General features: G+C 41.8%; 1 protein-coding gene across 4 annotated transcripts in view; it reads left to right on the top strand.

The window, feature by feature from the left end:
• The first annotated feature begins 1,158 nt into the window (after positions 1-1,158).
• The window catches only part of SSX2IP (SSX family member 2 interacting protein), a 35,409-nt gene continuing 20,493 nt past the window's right edge, over positions 1,159-16,074 (top strand). For 2 of the 4 annotated variants that reach the window (XM_053592119.1, XM_053592116.1), the window contains exons 1-4: positions 1,260-1,562; positions 13,556-13,687; positions 14,277-14,446; positions 15,607-15,819. In XM_053592119.1, the coding sequence (XP_053448094.1) occupies positions 13,645-13,687; positions 14,277-14,446; positions 15,607-15,819 (426 nt within the window). In that variant the 5' untranslated portion in view covers positions 1,260-1,562; positions 13,556-13,644. Of the gene's footprint in view, positions 1,563-13,555; positions 13,688-14,276; positions 14,447-15,606; positions 15,820-16,074 lie in introns of all 4 variants that reach the window. The other 2 variants (XM_053592117.1, XM_053592118.1) reach the window with 2 other exon arrangements.

The following is a 16,074-nucleotide window of genomic DNA, read 5'->3' as shown; positions in this document are numbered from 1 at the left end:
CCTGTGCTAAAAGGCTCCTTACAATAGGCCCTAACTGGGCTGTTTGGCTGTCAGTCACCACGCTCAGAAACCTGGCTCGGGGGAGGGAGGAAGGGGATTTCTGATCACTTAGGCCAAAAGTAAAGAAGGGGGATTTCCTTGGGCCCTGAAGTTGTCACCATGACGTGCTCATTCCCTTGCCTTGACTTTTCGTCCAGGACCCGGGATATGTGCTGTAAATTGAAGAGTGCAGCCCCTCCTCTCTTTTCAGTGTTAGCATTTCTTGTTCTCCTCTCATACTGTTAGTTTTGAAGTGCTCTCAGAACAGCTTAAAAATGTCAACTCTGGTTTTTTCCTTTAGAAAAATCCCTTGGGGGTAAGCACCCATCAGAGTACACTTTTGTGTATATAACCCAACTCATATGCCTGTGATTTCTCCATCTTCTCTCTTTCCTTTCTCTGGCCTCTTTTCTTCCCTGGAGAATTTCAGACTGACAGGGAAGGAGGTGGGGGAGAAGCGGGCCTGACCCTGGCCACCAGGAAGCAGGCGTACGTTTCATTTGCACATATTTTGCTGAGGGGGTGTGGGGCATTTTTTTGCGTAAACTTCCAGTGCCTGAGTGTCATTCCTAACCGTTTTCCCTTTGCTTGTTTGTCTTCTGCCTAGGTCCATTTCTTTGCCCTAATTTTACATGTAACGTTCTTTTGCCCGGGTGGTTTGCATCTCGATTCCAGACCCTTGAACCTCCCTTCCATTGGCCCTGACCTAATTCTGGGTGCTGTTTGGCAAAAGCACGTGGCTCGGAGAGCTTCAGTTTTGCTCCCAGAATGGGTATTTGCGTTCAGTGGGGCTCTGAAAACGTTCCCTAAAGAAGCATCGGCCTTCCCGCCCCCGCATAGTCCTGGGCCCTGACCGCTGCAGGCGACAGGAGTGGGCGGGGAGCAAGGCCCAGCAGGGTGAATCACAGGGCGTAACAGGTGCCGCAGTCGCAGCTGCGCCCGCAGCGAACTCGGGATCTGGGATAAGGTTTTCCTTTTCGCTGGGTCTTTTTGGAGGTGAGCTGGAGACTCCGCAGGCCCCCACCCGACCAATGCGGGCCGCGATTGTTCATCGCCTAGCAACTAGCGGAGCCAATGGGAGGCGGCTGAGCCCGGGGCGCCGGCGCGCGGGGGCGGGGTGGGAACCTGCGGAGGCCGGGGGCGGCCGCGAGGGGCGGGGCGGAGCCGGGCCAGGGGCGGGGAAGGCGGGAGCCCGCGGCGGAGGAGGGGCGCCGGCGCGAGGCGCTGCGTCCCGCCGCGCCTGTGCTGGCCCTCGGGGCTGCGGGAGCCTGGCTAGGAAGCCGAGCGGTGACTCCCCGCCGCTCCCGGGGGCCGTGACGGTGAGCAGCCTCGCCCCGCTGCGGGGATTGTGACGCGCCCGGCGGGGACGGGGCGAGCGGGCGCCGGCGGGGTGCGGGCGCAGAGGTGAGCGCCGGCACCTGGCTCGGCGCCCCGCGTGTCGGCCGCAGCTCTGTGTGCCGTTGGGGCCGTTGGAGGGTGCGGGTGGGTGCTGACTCGGGCCGCGCCTCAGGAGGAGGTGGGAGGTAGGTGCGGGCTCGCGGACGGCTCCTGTCGGCGTCCGTGTGGCCCTGCGCCCACGGCGGGGCTCCTGCCCAGGGGTCCCCAAATCCTCCCCGGGATGGAGCGAGGGTGGAACCTGGTGTGGAATGAGGAGCGGCGCCGAGACGTGAGGGAGGCGGGCATGGCCAGTTTGGGTGTGCAGTGTCTCCCTTGCAGAAGCTGGGGGCGCGCGGGGGGCGGCCATCTGTTAGTTCCAGCGGCCAGAGGCAGTCGTTAAAATGAGTTACTGGGTGGCCCGTGACCGCTGCAGGGGGAGAGAACCGCAATAGTGGTCTAATTAAAAGCCTCGGGGAAGAACTTACATCATCCAAGACGCAGGCATGTGTGAAAATAGTTTGGTTTAGAATTTTACAGTCAACTACAGTAAAAGGTTGTGAACTCCCTGCACCCCTTTTGAGCCTATGCTAATCGCCCACTTTAGGCACATCGCTTGGGCCTAAAGAAATCTGCTAAAAATTTTGCTCTCAGCACGTACAGTACGGGAGTCTTCAGATTATAGGTCATTGCAGGTCCACAGCTATGAATGCCAGACTGTCATCACCAGTAGCGCTGATAAAGTTCTTGTTGAATCTGAGAGCATTGATATTTCCCTTTTCTGGGCCCTGTAAGAAGTTAAAGATTGGAAAAGGTACTCCTGAGAGGGTGGTTCAGAATGATGAGGGTTTCTTGAACTTCGAAATTGCTGTGCTCCCCTAACAATTCAGATTAGAGTCTAGGCCTAGGTCTGGAGAGGAATTGGCTTACTTGTGGAGTAGAGGAAAATTGTGGCAACTTTGTAATTCAATCCAGAACTGGAAAAGTCTGTATGACTTAACACATTTAGGAGACTGAATAAAATTGGCAAAGAAAGAGATCTGGAGAGAAAAATTCCTTTAAGGTTTAGGTCAAGCTGTCTTGAAATTTAAAAATTAGAGGTAGAGTTACAAACTTGGATCCAGTTGGCACAATTTACTCCATCAGATCTCTTAACTTAGAGCTGTCCTGTTAGGCATAGGAAATTTAGGCTACTCATGCAAACATTTAAGAGAAGCTAATAACTAATTTCACACTCTATTCTGCCTGCTGTCAATGAAAGTTTCTCAAACAATATGGTTCCTTGAGAATAGGGTTAGGAACTGGTAGTTAAAAATGAAGGCTCTTTTAGTGCCTGTCTGGGCCTTTTCAGCCAAGTCATTTTCTACCCTTCCTTCCCTTGTCTTTTCCCATCTGTACAGTGAAGATAATAAAGACCTTGGATTAGGTAACATGGGTGAAATAACTTGAAGATAACTGCAAAGGCTTAATTATTCTAGGATGAAATGTAACGATCTCCTCATAACACATTGGGCCTTGTGACAGGACTTGTTAAAGCACATTATGTTCAAACATGCTGAGGCAGATATATGAAAAAACTGAAATGTTACAACTCACACTGTTTGCCAAAGGGTTCAAGTCCATCTCAACATCAGATTTTATGCTGGGGTCTGTCTCCTGTACCTCCCAGTACAGTCGGCTGTGGCCCAGGTTTTTTAAAGTAGCCATACGAGTCCCTTCTGTGGAGTATGCACCTAGAGATGGGATGAAAAGACACTGCCCCAGAATTGCCTGATTTTAATTCATTTCAGTATGCTTCCATTGGCACGCTTTTAAAGTTTTTTTCATATCTTTTCACCATAGCTATGAGCATGCTTGGTTGATCTGATGATATGCTCATGACAGAAAGAGGTTTGGATACCATGTGCGTTTATTTGTGTCTTGGTAATGATGATATGATTAGCTGATAATGAAGGTACAAGTTACGTTGAACTCCTGAGTTCACGGGATGAGTTAGAATAGAGAAGCACACATTCATTACAGCCCAGAAGCATGCCTTTGATGGTCGGCCAATATTGTTTTATAAAGTATGAAGAGATTTACTGAATTATACTTTAATAATTTATTCTTTCAATAAACATTTATTAAACACTTAGTAAATTACTGCTTGCCAGACCTGGGGATAAAAGGATGAGTATTGCCTTGAAAAATTTGTATTTCGGAAATTTACAGTGTAGTAAGGGAGAGAGCCAATTAAAAAAAAAAAATACTGAAAGGCTTTAGGAAAGAGAATTTCAGCTGTGTGTTGACAGGAGTGGCTCACCAGGCAGGTGGTGCAGTCTGTAGAATGAGCAGTTGAGAGGAATTGATGGTGGTTTGGTAGAGCTGGACCCACGTAGGGTTGCGTTAGCAATAAGATTGGAGAACAGTGCTATGAACATTGACCCGCAGATGAGAGGGAACTTTTAAAAGGTTTTATTTAGGGGAATTTTATTTGATTTTTAACTTTAGAAGAATATCCACCAAAACCAGTAATTTGAACACACACTATTCAAGTATTATCTGAAAGCCAGCAGCCCTGCACAGCAGTTAGACCTGAAAAACATTTTACAGAAGCCCCCCCAGAACTTTAGAAAAGCAGAAGTAATTATTCATACAACAAACCCTTGTTAAGTACTTTTACATACTGGAGGCCTAGAGAGAAAAATAAGGTGCAGCCCCACACTCAAGTAACCTGCAGTTCAGTGGGAGAAATAATACAATGTTGTGAAGAATCAGTGTCATCGTACCTATAAGAAATGTCAGGCTTTAGTAGTGTCGCATTCTGAGATGAGGGAATACTAAGTTATCTTTCAGATTAACAAAAATAAGTGAGGTTTTTTTTTTGTTTGTTTTTTTTTTGAGACAGATTCTCACTCTCTTGCCCAGGCTAGAGTGCCATGGCCTCAGCCTAGCTCACAGCAATCTCAAACTCCTGGGCTCAAGAGATCCTTCTGCCTCAGCCTCCTGAAGACCTGGGATACAGGCGCCCACCTCCACATCCAGCTCATTTTTCTATTTTCATTAGAGATGGGGTCTTGCTTTGCTGGGCCCAAACTCTTGACCTCTAGGATCCTCTTACCTCAGCCTCCTGGAGTGCTAGGATTACAGGTGTGAGTCACCACACCTGGCCCCCAAATAAGTTCTTAACTTGAAATTAAACTGCAAACAATTAATCAGAACAATCTTAACTGTCCCTCCACAGTCTTAAGTGTCTCCACCACTCACCCAAGTTGATGTCCTCCAGGGTTCTTTTGCCTGCCCTTTTCTCTTTATGGATTCAACTACCACACAGATGCTGCTGACTCCTCAGTCTGCTCTGGTACCTTTTGATCCCCAGGCCCATTTGAACGTCTCATGAGGGCACCTCCAACCCCAGTAAGTTCTACACTGAACTCATCACCTCCATGCATTTACCCAAGCCCAGTTTTGTCAATCTTACTCCTCTGTTCTGTTTATCTAAATGACACATTATCTCTCTAGTACCAGAGGCAGGTTTTTAGAGAGAGTGAGTGCCTCTTTCACGTACCTATCGCTCTGTGCAATCAGTCCCACCTCTCCAGTTCATACCTCTTCTTCACCACCCTCGTCGCTGGCTGAGTCAGCCAGCCCGCCCCTCACCAGTCATTGCCCAGTTTGCAGTAATCTATTGTTTTAAATAATATCTCTTTAAATATTTTTTATATTATAAAAATAATGGATGCTATTTGTGAAAACCAGTTTGAGATAAAAAGTGAAAAGGTGTTACAGTGAGCACTGTAAAATCGTTGTGCCAGGGTGCTACAAGTGGAAGCTACTTTGGAAACATCAAGTCTGAAGGAGATTGGTAGAAAAAATACTGTTCAAAGAGAATTGTAGGACTAAAAATAAAAAGAATTATAGAACTAAATATGATTTTAAAATCATATGCAGAGTCTAATGAGTGGCCAGTAGATAACTTGTAATTCAAGATGGCTGTTGCATTTATTTGTTATCTGTCTTGTTTGTTGTTTGCCAGTTGATTATAATCTGGCCATGCTTTCGTGCCTAAAAGATGGCATTTTCAACATTATCCCTTCTGTTCTCTATCCAAATTTTAGGGATATCCTTTGCATATGACCTAAAGTATAAAAGCAAGATGGTATTTTAGAAGTCATCTATACATACGGCCCATCGTCAGCCATGCTATTTTATTATGTCATGAGAAGATAGGCTTAGTGGATTTATATCCCTTGCTCAGGATGTTTGTTGAATGTCAGGAGGAAACTAATGTCTATGAGAATTGGAATCATAGCTAGTTTTTAGTTTTACCTCCTGGTTAAATAGCTGGGTTTTTGTTCCTATCTTCCAGGTTTGTAACTATGGGTAAGTGACCTAATCTCTCACCTGAGTTTCTTTCATCAGTGAAACAGTGTTGTGTCTGCTCTTTTCTAGGGTCATTGTCAGGCATAATGACATAGCTGATGAGCCACATCTGGCACTCAGCAGCTGCTCAGAGTCCGTCACCTTCTGTCCTGCAGTTTCACATAATTAGCTAGTACAGGAATTCTTAACTCCAGGTCCATAGTTCCTTTGCAAATGGGTGGCATCATAGATTCCTCTGAAACTATAACCCACACTGTCTCCCTTTGCACTTCTAAAGGGAGCATCACCTTGCTGCTTCTCTGAGCTGGCACCAACCAAAATTAGATTGAAAGCCCTTCTAAGTTGCAGCGTGGCTGGAGTGTTAAGACTTGTCTATTATAATATTACCATGGCACACCTTACACAGATATATCCTTGAACTAAAAACTGGATTGGGTCAGTGATGCTGCCTCATACCAAGATGGAGTACAAAGAATATATGGCAAGCCGGCCGGCAGGAGCTCAGGTAGTGGGAGAGAAGTTTCATTTCAGTTGGATCTGTGCTGTAATATAGTTAATGTGAAATGTTCTGGAAGCACAAAAAGAAGAGGATGGCAGTTGGGGGAAAGCTTGGTAATTTGGATTCCATGTTCAGGAGATTCTTCAAAAAAATTTTTTTGTATTGCTACAGCTTTAATATTTGGTCTGCTTTTATATTATTCCCATTCCAGCCATTCAATTAGATTAATTACTATCTTATTATAATTTAATGTCAAGTGAGGTGATAAAGAAAAGAATACCTGTTTAGTTTGAAAAAGCAGCTCAAATATTGTACACTCCCCCTGCCCCCGCCCTCCGGTAATCAAGATGGTCATGGTTTAAGGTATTAAACTACCAGCGTTGGATCTTGGCTTTATTACGATCTAGCCCTGTATCCTAAGTCAAGAAAATGGGGCTTCGGTTTCCTCATCTATAATGTGGAAAACATTTATTTGTATCATCATAACACTAAGTTAATATGTGTAAATGCTTAAAATGTTTCTAAGTAAATGCTATATGCTATTGTTAAAATTAGGTATTAATCTTGTTTGCTAAACACTGAGTTGTAAAGACATTGTGTGCACATTCTGTTACAAAAAAGTAAGAAATAATTTTAATATAAATAGCTATACTCAATTTCAATTGGGTCCACAAGAAATGTAAAAATCATAGATAATAGAACTGAAAATTCCTTAAAGATACCTGATTTGACCTCTCATTTTACAGATGAACCTGAAAACCAAAGGAATTATGACTGGTTCAAGGTTACACCTTCTTAGTTGTTTGACTCCTAGAAAGTTGATAGATTAAGAATATTCTTTTTTGAAGAGAGTCTTAATGGTTATAAATAAAAGTCAGTCTCTTGTTTTTGTTTTCCTACCGAGGTTGGATTTTTGATTAAGCCAGGGAAGAGTCCACCTTTGCCCTCTGCATATACTCGGTGACTTTACTCCTGACACAGCTGGAGGAAAGCCTGGCTTCTGGGTTTCTCTTTCCTGTCTCACTGATGGGCCAGATTCCCAGGGACATCCCCAGGGACGTGCCCTGATGTAGCAGGGTGTCACCCTTGCTCAGGAGTACTCATGCATCTGTGGAATGGGCGCTGGGCGTGCAGAAAGAGTTTGTCATATCTCTGTGTTGTTGGGGCTGTATTCCCAGCTGTAAATCCTCAAGGAGGCACATGGTTACTGCCCAACTTTGAGTTTCATATGTATATGAGGAAGAGTTTATTCTGTAGAAAGTATATTATTAAATTATACCCCTCAGATGAAATAATTTGGATTTTAAATTTATAAAAATCTTCTAAGAGATTGAATTTAAGTGATTTCTGTACTGATATACACATTTGAATGGAATGTTTTTTTTTTTTTTTTAGGTAGCAGAGATATTTGAAATTGAATTAAAAACCATAGTTTCCCTTGGAACAAAATTATAGTAGAAGGGGGTATAGCTGTTTTAATAAATCACAATATGTTTAGTTTTTGAGAGTTTATCTGTGTAAAGTTGACTGATACCTAAATTCATAAGTTTTATGACTAAATCTGTAACAGAGGACAAATGTTTAAAAATTGTTTTAACAATTTTATTTTCTTAACTCATCAATTTGGTAAATAACATTGTGAGATTTTTTAGCAAAGAATTTAGTTGGCTACTTGTGAGAAATTGTATACCACCTGTAGAAACCCAGATGGTATAAAGTTATTATGTTCCTGTAAAAAGGAAAGCTTTGTTATTTTCTGACACTTGACCAAAATTTGGAAATTCTGATTAGTAGACAGTTGCACCTTCTCAAGTTGGGAATTTCAAACGTACTTCAAAAGAACACCTAAAATAGTGTCCTTTGTGAAGGAAATCTTGTAATCAAAATAGTGTTTTTCTGCTTAGCTCTCTTTCAGTATGGGGGGGATGTGTTAGAGATTTGGGGGTTAAGAGGACAAGAGGCATGGGAATCAGTACTAATACTTTTTTCTGAAGTATTGACTCATCTTTTGCACCCTTTGTGACTATGGGCAATCTTAACTGATTTCTCTGAGCCCTGGTTTCCTGACTTAGTACAGAAAAACCTTGACATGAAACATGATAGATTTGTGAAATTTGATATCTTCATTTTCTTTCAGAAAGGATATAATCGTGTTAAGTTCAGACATCTTTCTTTTTTTTTTTTTGTAGAGACAGAGTGTCACTTTATGGCCCTCGGTAGAGTGCCATGGCATCACACAGCTCACAGCAACCTCCAACTCCTGGGCTTAAGCGATTCTCTTGCCTCAGCCTCCCGAGTAGCTGGGACTACAGGCGCCCGCCACAAGGCCCAGCTATTTTTTGGTTGCAGTTCAGCCGGGGCCGGGTTTGAACCCACCACCCTCGGTATATGGGGCCGGCGCCTTACCGACTGAGCCACAGGCGCCGCCCAGTTCAGACATCTTTCTACTTGCAGTTTTCTGTCCAGATTCTAACCTAGAAAATGCTACTAGATAGTTCTTGAGCTCTGGCTCGGCACCTGCAGCTCAGCGGCTAGGGCGCCAGCCACATACACCAGAGATGGCGGGTTTGAATCCAGCCCAGACCTGCCAAACAACAACTATAACCAAAAACTAGCTGGGTGTTGTGGCGGGCGCCTGTAGTCCCAGCTACTTGGGAGGTTGAGGCAAGAGAATCGCTTAAGCCCAAGAGGTGGAGGTTGCCATGATGCCATGGCACTCTACCCAGGGCGACAGCTTGAGACTCTTGTCTCAAAAATAAATAAATAAATAAAACAGAAAACTTTAATAAAAAGAATTCTTGAGCTCTGTATTATCATTTTACACAGAAAAGACCAAAGTACCCTTACTTATTTTACAATGACAACATATAGGGAAGGCAAAGCAGTTCGAAAGTACTTCAAAGTGGTAAGATAGTATTTTTACTGAAATTATTACAATTTTACTGCAACTAGTGAGATTTTCTATTACAACATGAGGACTATTTGATTGGCATGTATATTAAAAAGTACTTTGAGCAAGGAGGTTTATTAGATGGCTATATATATGTTTACCTAGCAGTAGCGACCAAACTATGTCTCTGTGATGGTGAGAATGGTAAGAGAATTCTTACTTATTTATGAATTACTTTATAGTTTTGATGTAGTTCAAGACTGTTCCCCAACAATCTTAGATGAATGAAATGACTTACAAGATAAATTCTTTTTTTTTTTTTTTTTTGAGACAGAGTCACCCTGTGTAGAGTGCATTGGCGTCACAGCTCACAGCTCACAGCAACCGCCAACTCTTGGGTTTAAGTTATTCTCTTACCTCAGCCTCCCGAGTAGCTGGTATTACAGATGCCGGCCACAGCGCCTGGCTATTTTTTTTGTTGCAGTTGTCATTGTTGTTTTAGCTGGCCTGGGCCCAGTTCGAACCCACCAGCCTCTGTGTATGTGGCCAGTGCCCTACCCACGGAGCTATGGGCACTGTCCAATAAATAAATTCTTGAATCTTTAAGTTTTGCTCATGAAATTCACTCATAAATTTGATCTATTTTGAAATACGGCAGCTACCCTAACCAATGGTATATAGAGAGAATTTAATGCTACAGATTACTTGACCAAAATGCAATTCATTGTTAACTTTTTCCTCCTAATGAAACTATAGTAACAATAAGAGTATAACTAAGTTTGTGCTCATGTGAGTCATCATGGGTATCGTGTTCACTATGTGATGTTTTGCTGTGACTTGATGAATATGAACCTGTGTTCCAGCACCAGGTTTGTAATGGACTTCTTGGCTGAATTTAAAGCTTTCAAGTTGAAATGAGTTTGTGATAGTACTAAATTTATGCAAAGCAGAGTTGCTTCTGTTGCATTTTCTGCTTTTGAAATTACCATTGATTTCACATCTTTATAAGAAAATACTTTGCAGCCTTCAACAACGGAGTTTTAGCTCTGACTGAGCTAGAATGTAATACTTTGCTTAAATTAGCTTCTTGGTCTGAGGGAATGTATTGATAAAAAGTCTTTAGTCTCCTTTCTTGGAAAAACTAGCTGGGTAACTCAATCACAAATCTCATAGTGTATAATTTGGTGCATCATTGAACAGAAAAAGGCTTTGTGGGAACTTGGAGGTTGTATGAAATCATACACTGTTCTTTGTTTCCTAGGACTTCAAAATGGAGTTTTGGTTTTCATTATGAACATTTGACTAGACCTGAATATTTTACAGGCTTTGTTCATTAGTGAGAGGGGGAACAATTCACTGTCTAAACCTGTAGACACTGGAGAGCTAAGTTCACAAAGTGTAACTGACTTCAATTACAGGTTTGAAGAATGGCTGTGTAAGGGACACATTTTGGTGTTTTCGTCTTTCTGTATGAGGAGGAAAGACATTGCACCATTGTGTCTTATTTACAGATAGTTTAACAAAAGAGCTAAAAAGACCTGGAAAGATGCATATTACTGTTTGCCTTTGATCTTGTTCCTCCACACAACCTGTTGATTACAAAAACTTAACCCGCTGCCTAATGAGGATAATAATATCCTAATGCTACCTAATGTTTTTATGAGGATATCTGTCTCTAGATCCTCTACAGATCTGTGTGTAACTTTATTAAGAGCATTGGTGTGTTTTCCTACCAGTTTTAGAGTCCTGTCATCTATACCAAACAGCCCGGTGTCTAGATGTGCCGACTAGCAGTGATGGTGTGTGGCCCATAGGCCAGGCTTTGTGCTCAGTCCAATGTGCGTTTTCTCACTTAAGGCTCAGGGGAAATGTAGAAGTGCCATTGTTATGGTAATTTATGAGAGAGGAAACCGGGGCTCAGAGAGGTTAAGGAATTTACCCAAAGCAGAGCTGTTAGCTGGATTTATTGTCTTTGGATCCTATTTCACCTACAGTGACTATCTCTGAAAGCCAAAAGTAGAGACAGTGTCTTTGTTACTTGGTGCAGACTCAGCTTTTGTCCTCCTCATCCTGTTGCTTGAAGACACCCATTGAAGCACAATGGGGAGTGCAAAATACTTGGGAGAGCCCTTCCTTACCAAAACACAGGAGTAGAAAATAGGCAAAAGATCAGTGCCAGACTGGATGGCCTGTGTGTGTGTGTGTGAGAGAGAGCATAATGTGTTAACAGTATGTCACATAACATCACCTGCGTTATAGATGTTACATGCCGCCCTATGACCTGGGAATCCTCCTCGATTTCTCTTTTGTCTCCATTTCAGTCCGTCTTTGAGTCCTGAGGGGTCTGTCTCCAGAACACCTGTTGCTGCTTCTGCTGTTAGAGCTGTAGTTACCACTGGGCGTCTTCAGCCTTTACTGTCGTCCATCTACAGTCTATTCTGAGTAGCCAACGTGATCTTTCTTAGAGATGAAGGAAATCATGTTACTTTCCTGTCTAAAACTCTCCCGTGGCTTTTCATGGCAGTTTAGAGGACATGCGGCTTCTGCCCTCTCCCCTCACTGAGCTTGAGACATACTGGCCTCCTTTGCGGTTTCATACTTAGCCTAGTTCGTGCCTCCTTTGCGGTTTCATACTTAGCCTAGTTCGTGCCTCCTTTGCGGTTTCATACTTAGCCTAGTTTGCACCCTTTTAGGTCTTTGTACCTGCTGTTCCTCTGCGTTAACTTGCTCTGGTCATTGATGATCTCGTGTCTGACTCCAGGTCATTGAGGTCTCAGTTCAGATTTCAGTGTCTCTTGTAACCTTCCTAACTAATCAGAACAGGCACTGCACTAAAAGTCCCTCATATTGCCGTGTTATTTTCTGGACAGCTCTCTCCACTCTAGAGTGTTAATGTTAATTTAATTTACTGCTTGCTCCTACCCACCTCAGAATGCGAACTTCTTGAGAGTAAAGCCTCGCGGTGCCTAGAAAAATGCTTGGCACATGGTGGGAGCTCAATATTTATTGAACGAATGAAATTTTTCATCTAACTTTATATTGTAAATATTTTCCCACAGTCCTAAATATTGAGAACAAGGGGTATTGTATGAAGTGTGGATTCTTAGTCTGAGCTGGCCTAACGATGTATTTGGCTCATTACACGAGGAGCCAGTGTGTCCAGGGTGCGCATCTTAATCGTACAACCTGATGAATTAAGCTAATGTGATGCCAGTGTAACCACCTCCCAGACCAAGACTCAGGACGTTTCTGGTCCCCCCGAAGGTGCTCTCATATCCCTCTCCAGCCATTCCCTCTCTCACAAGATAACTTGCTTGGAGTTAATGTTTTTAAATTAGCTTCTAACATTTAAAACTTGGGAGACTTTACAGGAAATCCAGAATGTCAACTTCTTTTACAAAATTCAAAGATCTGTTAACCCAGGTCCTGCTTTCCTTTTGGGCACGATTCGTGGAAGCTGTCCAGAGCTTGCACGTGTCCCGGATGGCCTGCGGTCCTCGCCCCTCCTGGTTTTTCTTACGAGGGAAAAATAATTATCTTCCATGATCTCTATAAAAAATTAAAAACATGAATGGTAGAAGGGGGTCTTCTACTTAGTCCACTTTATTCCTTTGTATTTCAGGCCTTTTAGGTGCTTGTTAGTTACCCTAATTTTGCACAGTTGTGTTCAAAGCCTGCACAGCGCTCTGTGCTATATAAATGTATCGTTAATTTACTCAGTCTTCTACGGTGGAACATGTAACTTATTTCTGATGTTTTGAGACTACAATATCAAAATTATCAAGAATAATTTTATTTGGATAATATTTTAGAAGTGGAATTTCTGGGTCAAAACACATTTCCATTTTTAAGATTTTTGGACGCATCTTGCCAGATTGCTTGGTGGTAGAAGTATAAATTGATATAATGTGGGGATCAGTGTGCAGTCTGTTCATTTTCCTACATCTGTGCCAACACTGAGAATTATAATTTAAAAGAAAACATTTACAAACATAGCTGATAAAAGCTAACAGAAAATGGGTATGCTGAGCAAGAACAAGTTTTTCATCTTCTCATTTACATAAATAAGAATTGTACTTTATTTTTAAAGATGGAATAGAGAAATATTACTTAGTACATGCTATCCCTTAGATCATGTGTCTTGTAATGAAGTAATGAAGATGCCTCAGTAGAATTTGGTAAACCTTGGTAAATCTTTAACCTTGATCCTTACATATTTTATTTTATATATATAATTATTATTATTAAACTTGAACTCTCCCAGGACCATTATCTGTACGCGAGAATACATTTTGCAGAATCCTTCTGTTTTGAGGCACATAAAGCTGATTCCTACACTTTGGTTATATATTGGTGTTCAGATGCTGTTATTCTATAATTTGCTTTTTAAGGAGATGGCTACATAGAAGAGTGACAGCAGCTAGACTGAACTCACTGCTGCTGAACTGGTTCCTCAGGTATCCTGGCTCTAGAGATTGCTATGGGAGATTGGATGACTGTTACAGATCCAGGTCTGTCTTCAGGTAACTGGGTCTAAATAATTATAAACTAAAGCAGTTTAATTTGTAAAGGTGAACTTCTCAAAGGAAATATAATCACCACAAATATTGAAGATGTGTCTAGAGACATAAAAGTTTATAAAATTTTACATCTTAAGTAAAATTTTTCAAGAGGAGTTGAGAATGTGCCAGATGTTAGTGAGGTTAATGCTTCCGTTGGATGGTAGGTTACTTGATTGATATTATTTTTAAGGGAAATTTTTATGCATTTGAAATACATTCAGTGGCTATTTCAGTATGCTTCTCTGATTTATTCTTTTAATCACATAATTTTGAGTTGCACAGACAAGTGGGTTTTGTCTGTCATTTTTTAATAAACCTAAAGAACTGTATTAAGACAGCGTATTTGCCTCTTACGCCAACTGAGAACACTTTATTTCTATCTTTTTGCCAAAAAGTATATAGTTTTCATATAAAAATGACTTTTTCCTAATTTGAAAATAGTATTTATATACACACATATATAATTTGGAACCTTTGGTAATAGCGATTACGTTGGCTTTACATACATTTTTATGAATTATTTATATAAATGTCTCATTGATTCTTTCAGAAAGCAAAAATATCTCTCAATATACCTCAGAAACAAAGATGTCTCCATCAAGTCTATACTCACAGCAAGTGCTATGTTCTTCAATCCCTTTATCAAAAAATGTGCACAGTTTTTTCAGTGCCTTCTGCACAGAAGAGAATATTGAACAAAGTATTTCCTATCTTGATCAGGTAATGTGTTTTTGTAAAAAGCAATGACTTGAATCATGTTATATAATAGAATATGTCAAAGTTACAAACAAAACCTGTGTCAGACACAAGTATTTCCTTATGTAGAAATCTTGATGATCCGCTGGTGTAGATACAAGTTAACTTTTCTGTTGGGAGTAGGCTGGCCTCCCCCTTGTTCCAGGGGCTCCTACTGGCAGAGTCCAGCCCTCATCTTGCTGAGGCAGGAACCTAAGTGCCTTGCACTTAGATTATAGAGCCCAGACTAAAAGAGCCCACATCTCTTCAATTCTTTGTCCTTTGGGATATTTACTATTCAAGAACTATCTCCAGATAGTTTTCTGTTTTTCTTAGAAAATGTTTCTGTCTTGTGTTTTTCTATTAAGTTGTGCTACAACCAACTACAGAAGAACCTCTGTAGGTTGACCACCCAAGGGACTGGAACAAACTGGTCAGCATACGGAGGTGGTCCACACAAGGAACTAGGCCTCCCATACAGATGTGTACATAGGGTGCACATCCAGTCTATGAAAATTAGGTCAGCTTTAGGAGGTGGTCGAGGTAGGGAGGGGATCAGCTATGGAGGGTTAACTGTATTTTTTAAAAAGTAACTTTTTATTTTAATTTTTTTGTTTGTTTGTTTTGTTTTTTTGTAGAGACAGAGTCTCACTTTATGGCTCTCGGTAGAGTGCCGTGGCCTCACACAGCTCACAGCAACCTCCAACTCCTGGGCTTAAGCGATTCTCTTGCCTCAGCCTCCCGAGCAGCTGGGACTACAGGCGCCCGCCACAATGCTCAGCTATTTTTTGGTTGCAGTTTGGCCGGGGCCGGGTTTGAACCCGCCACCCTCAGTATATGGGGCTGGCGCCTTACCGACTGAGCCACAGGCGCCACCCTATTTTAATTTTTAATTGATAAAAAATTATAATGAATCATGTATAACGTTGTTTTGAAATATGTATACCTCACATGCTTATTTTTTATGGCAAGAACACAAAGTCTACTCTTAGCAATTTTAAAAATTCAATACATTGTATTAACTGTAGTCACCATGCTGTACAACAGATTTGTCAAATCTGTTCTTATCCAACTGAAATTTTGTATCCTTTGACCAGCATCTCCCCCACAGTGACCAACTTTGAAAACCCATTTTCTCCTACCAGGAATTGACTACTTTCGGTTTTCCTTCATTATATGAAGACTCCAAAGGTAAAGAGAAAAAGAGAGAATTAAATATAGTAGCTGTTTTAAATTGTATGAATGAGCTACTTGTGCTTCAGCGGAAGAACCTTCTAGCTCAGGAAAATGTGGAAACCCAGAATCTGAAGCTGGGAAGTGACATGGACCATCTACAGAACTGCTACACAAAACTTAAGGTAGAAATTGCTTATCTGTATTTCAGTGTGATTACTGTATGCTTCATACTATAATTTTTTACGGGCTTTATCAAATAGATTTTAAGCATATTAAACCAGCTGGATTAATAATGGTGAGTAAAGTGAACTGTTAATGTGAGTTGCTCAAGTCAGTTGTGCTGCTCCCTAATCCCTGGCGTGTCTTGGAGACGGTAATGTTGGGAACTGTCGGAATATGAAGAAGGATAGATGAGAAAGTATTTATGCTCTGAGGAA

The sequence above is a fragment of the Nycticebus coucang genome, chromosome 5, assembly GCF_027406575.1.
Source record: "Nycticebus coucang isolate mNycCou1 chromosome 5, mNycCou1.pri, whole genome shotgun sequence".
Classification (NCBI taxonomy): domain Eukaryota; kingdom Metazoa; phylum Chordata; class Mammalia; order Primates; family Lorisidae; genus Nycticebus; species Nycticebus coucang.
Note: the sequence above shows the minus strand (reverse complement) of the source record. Positions and strands in the feature narration are given on the sequence as shown.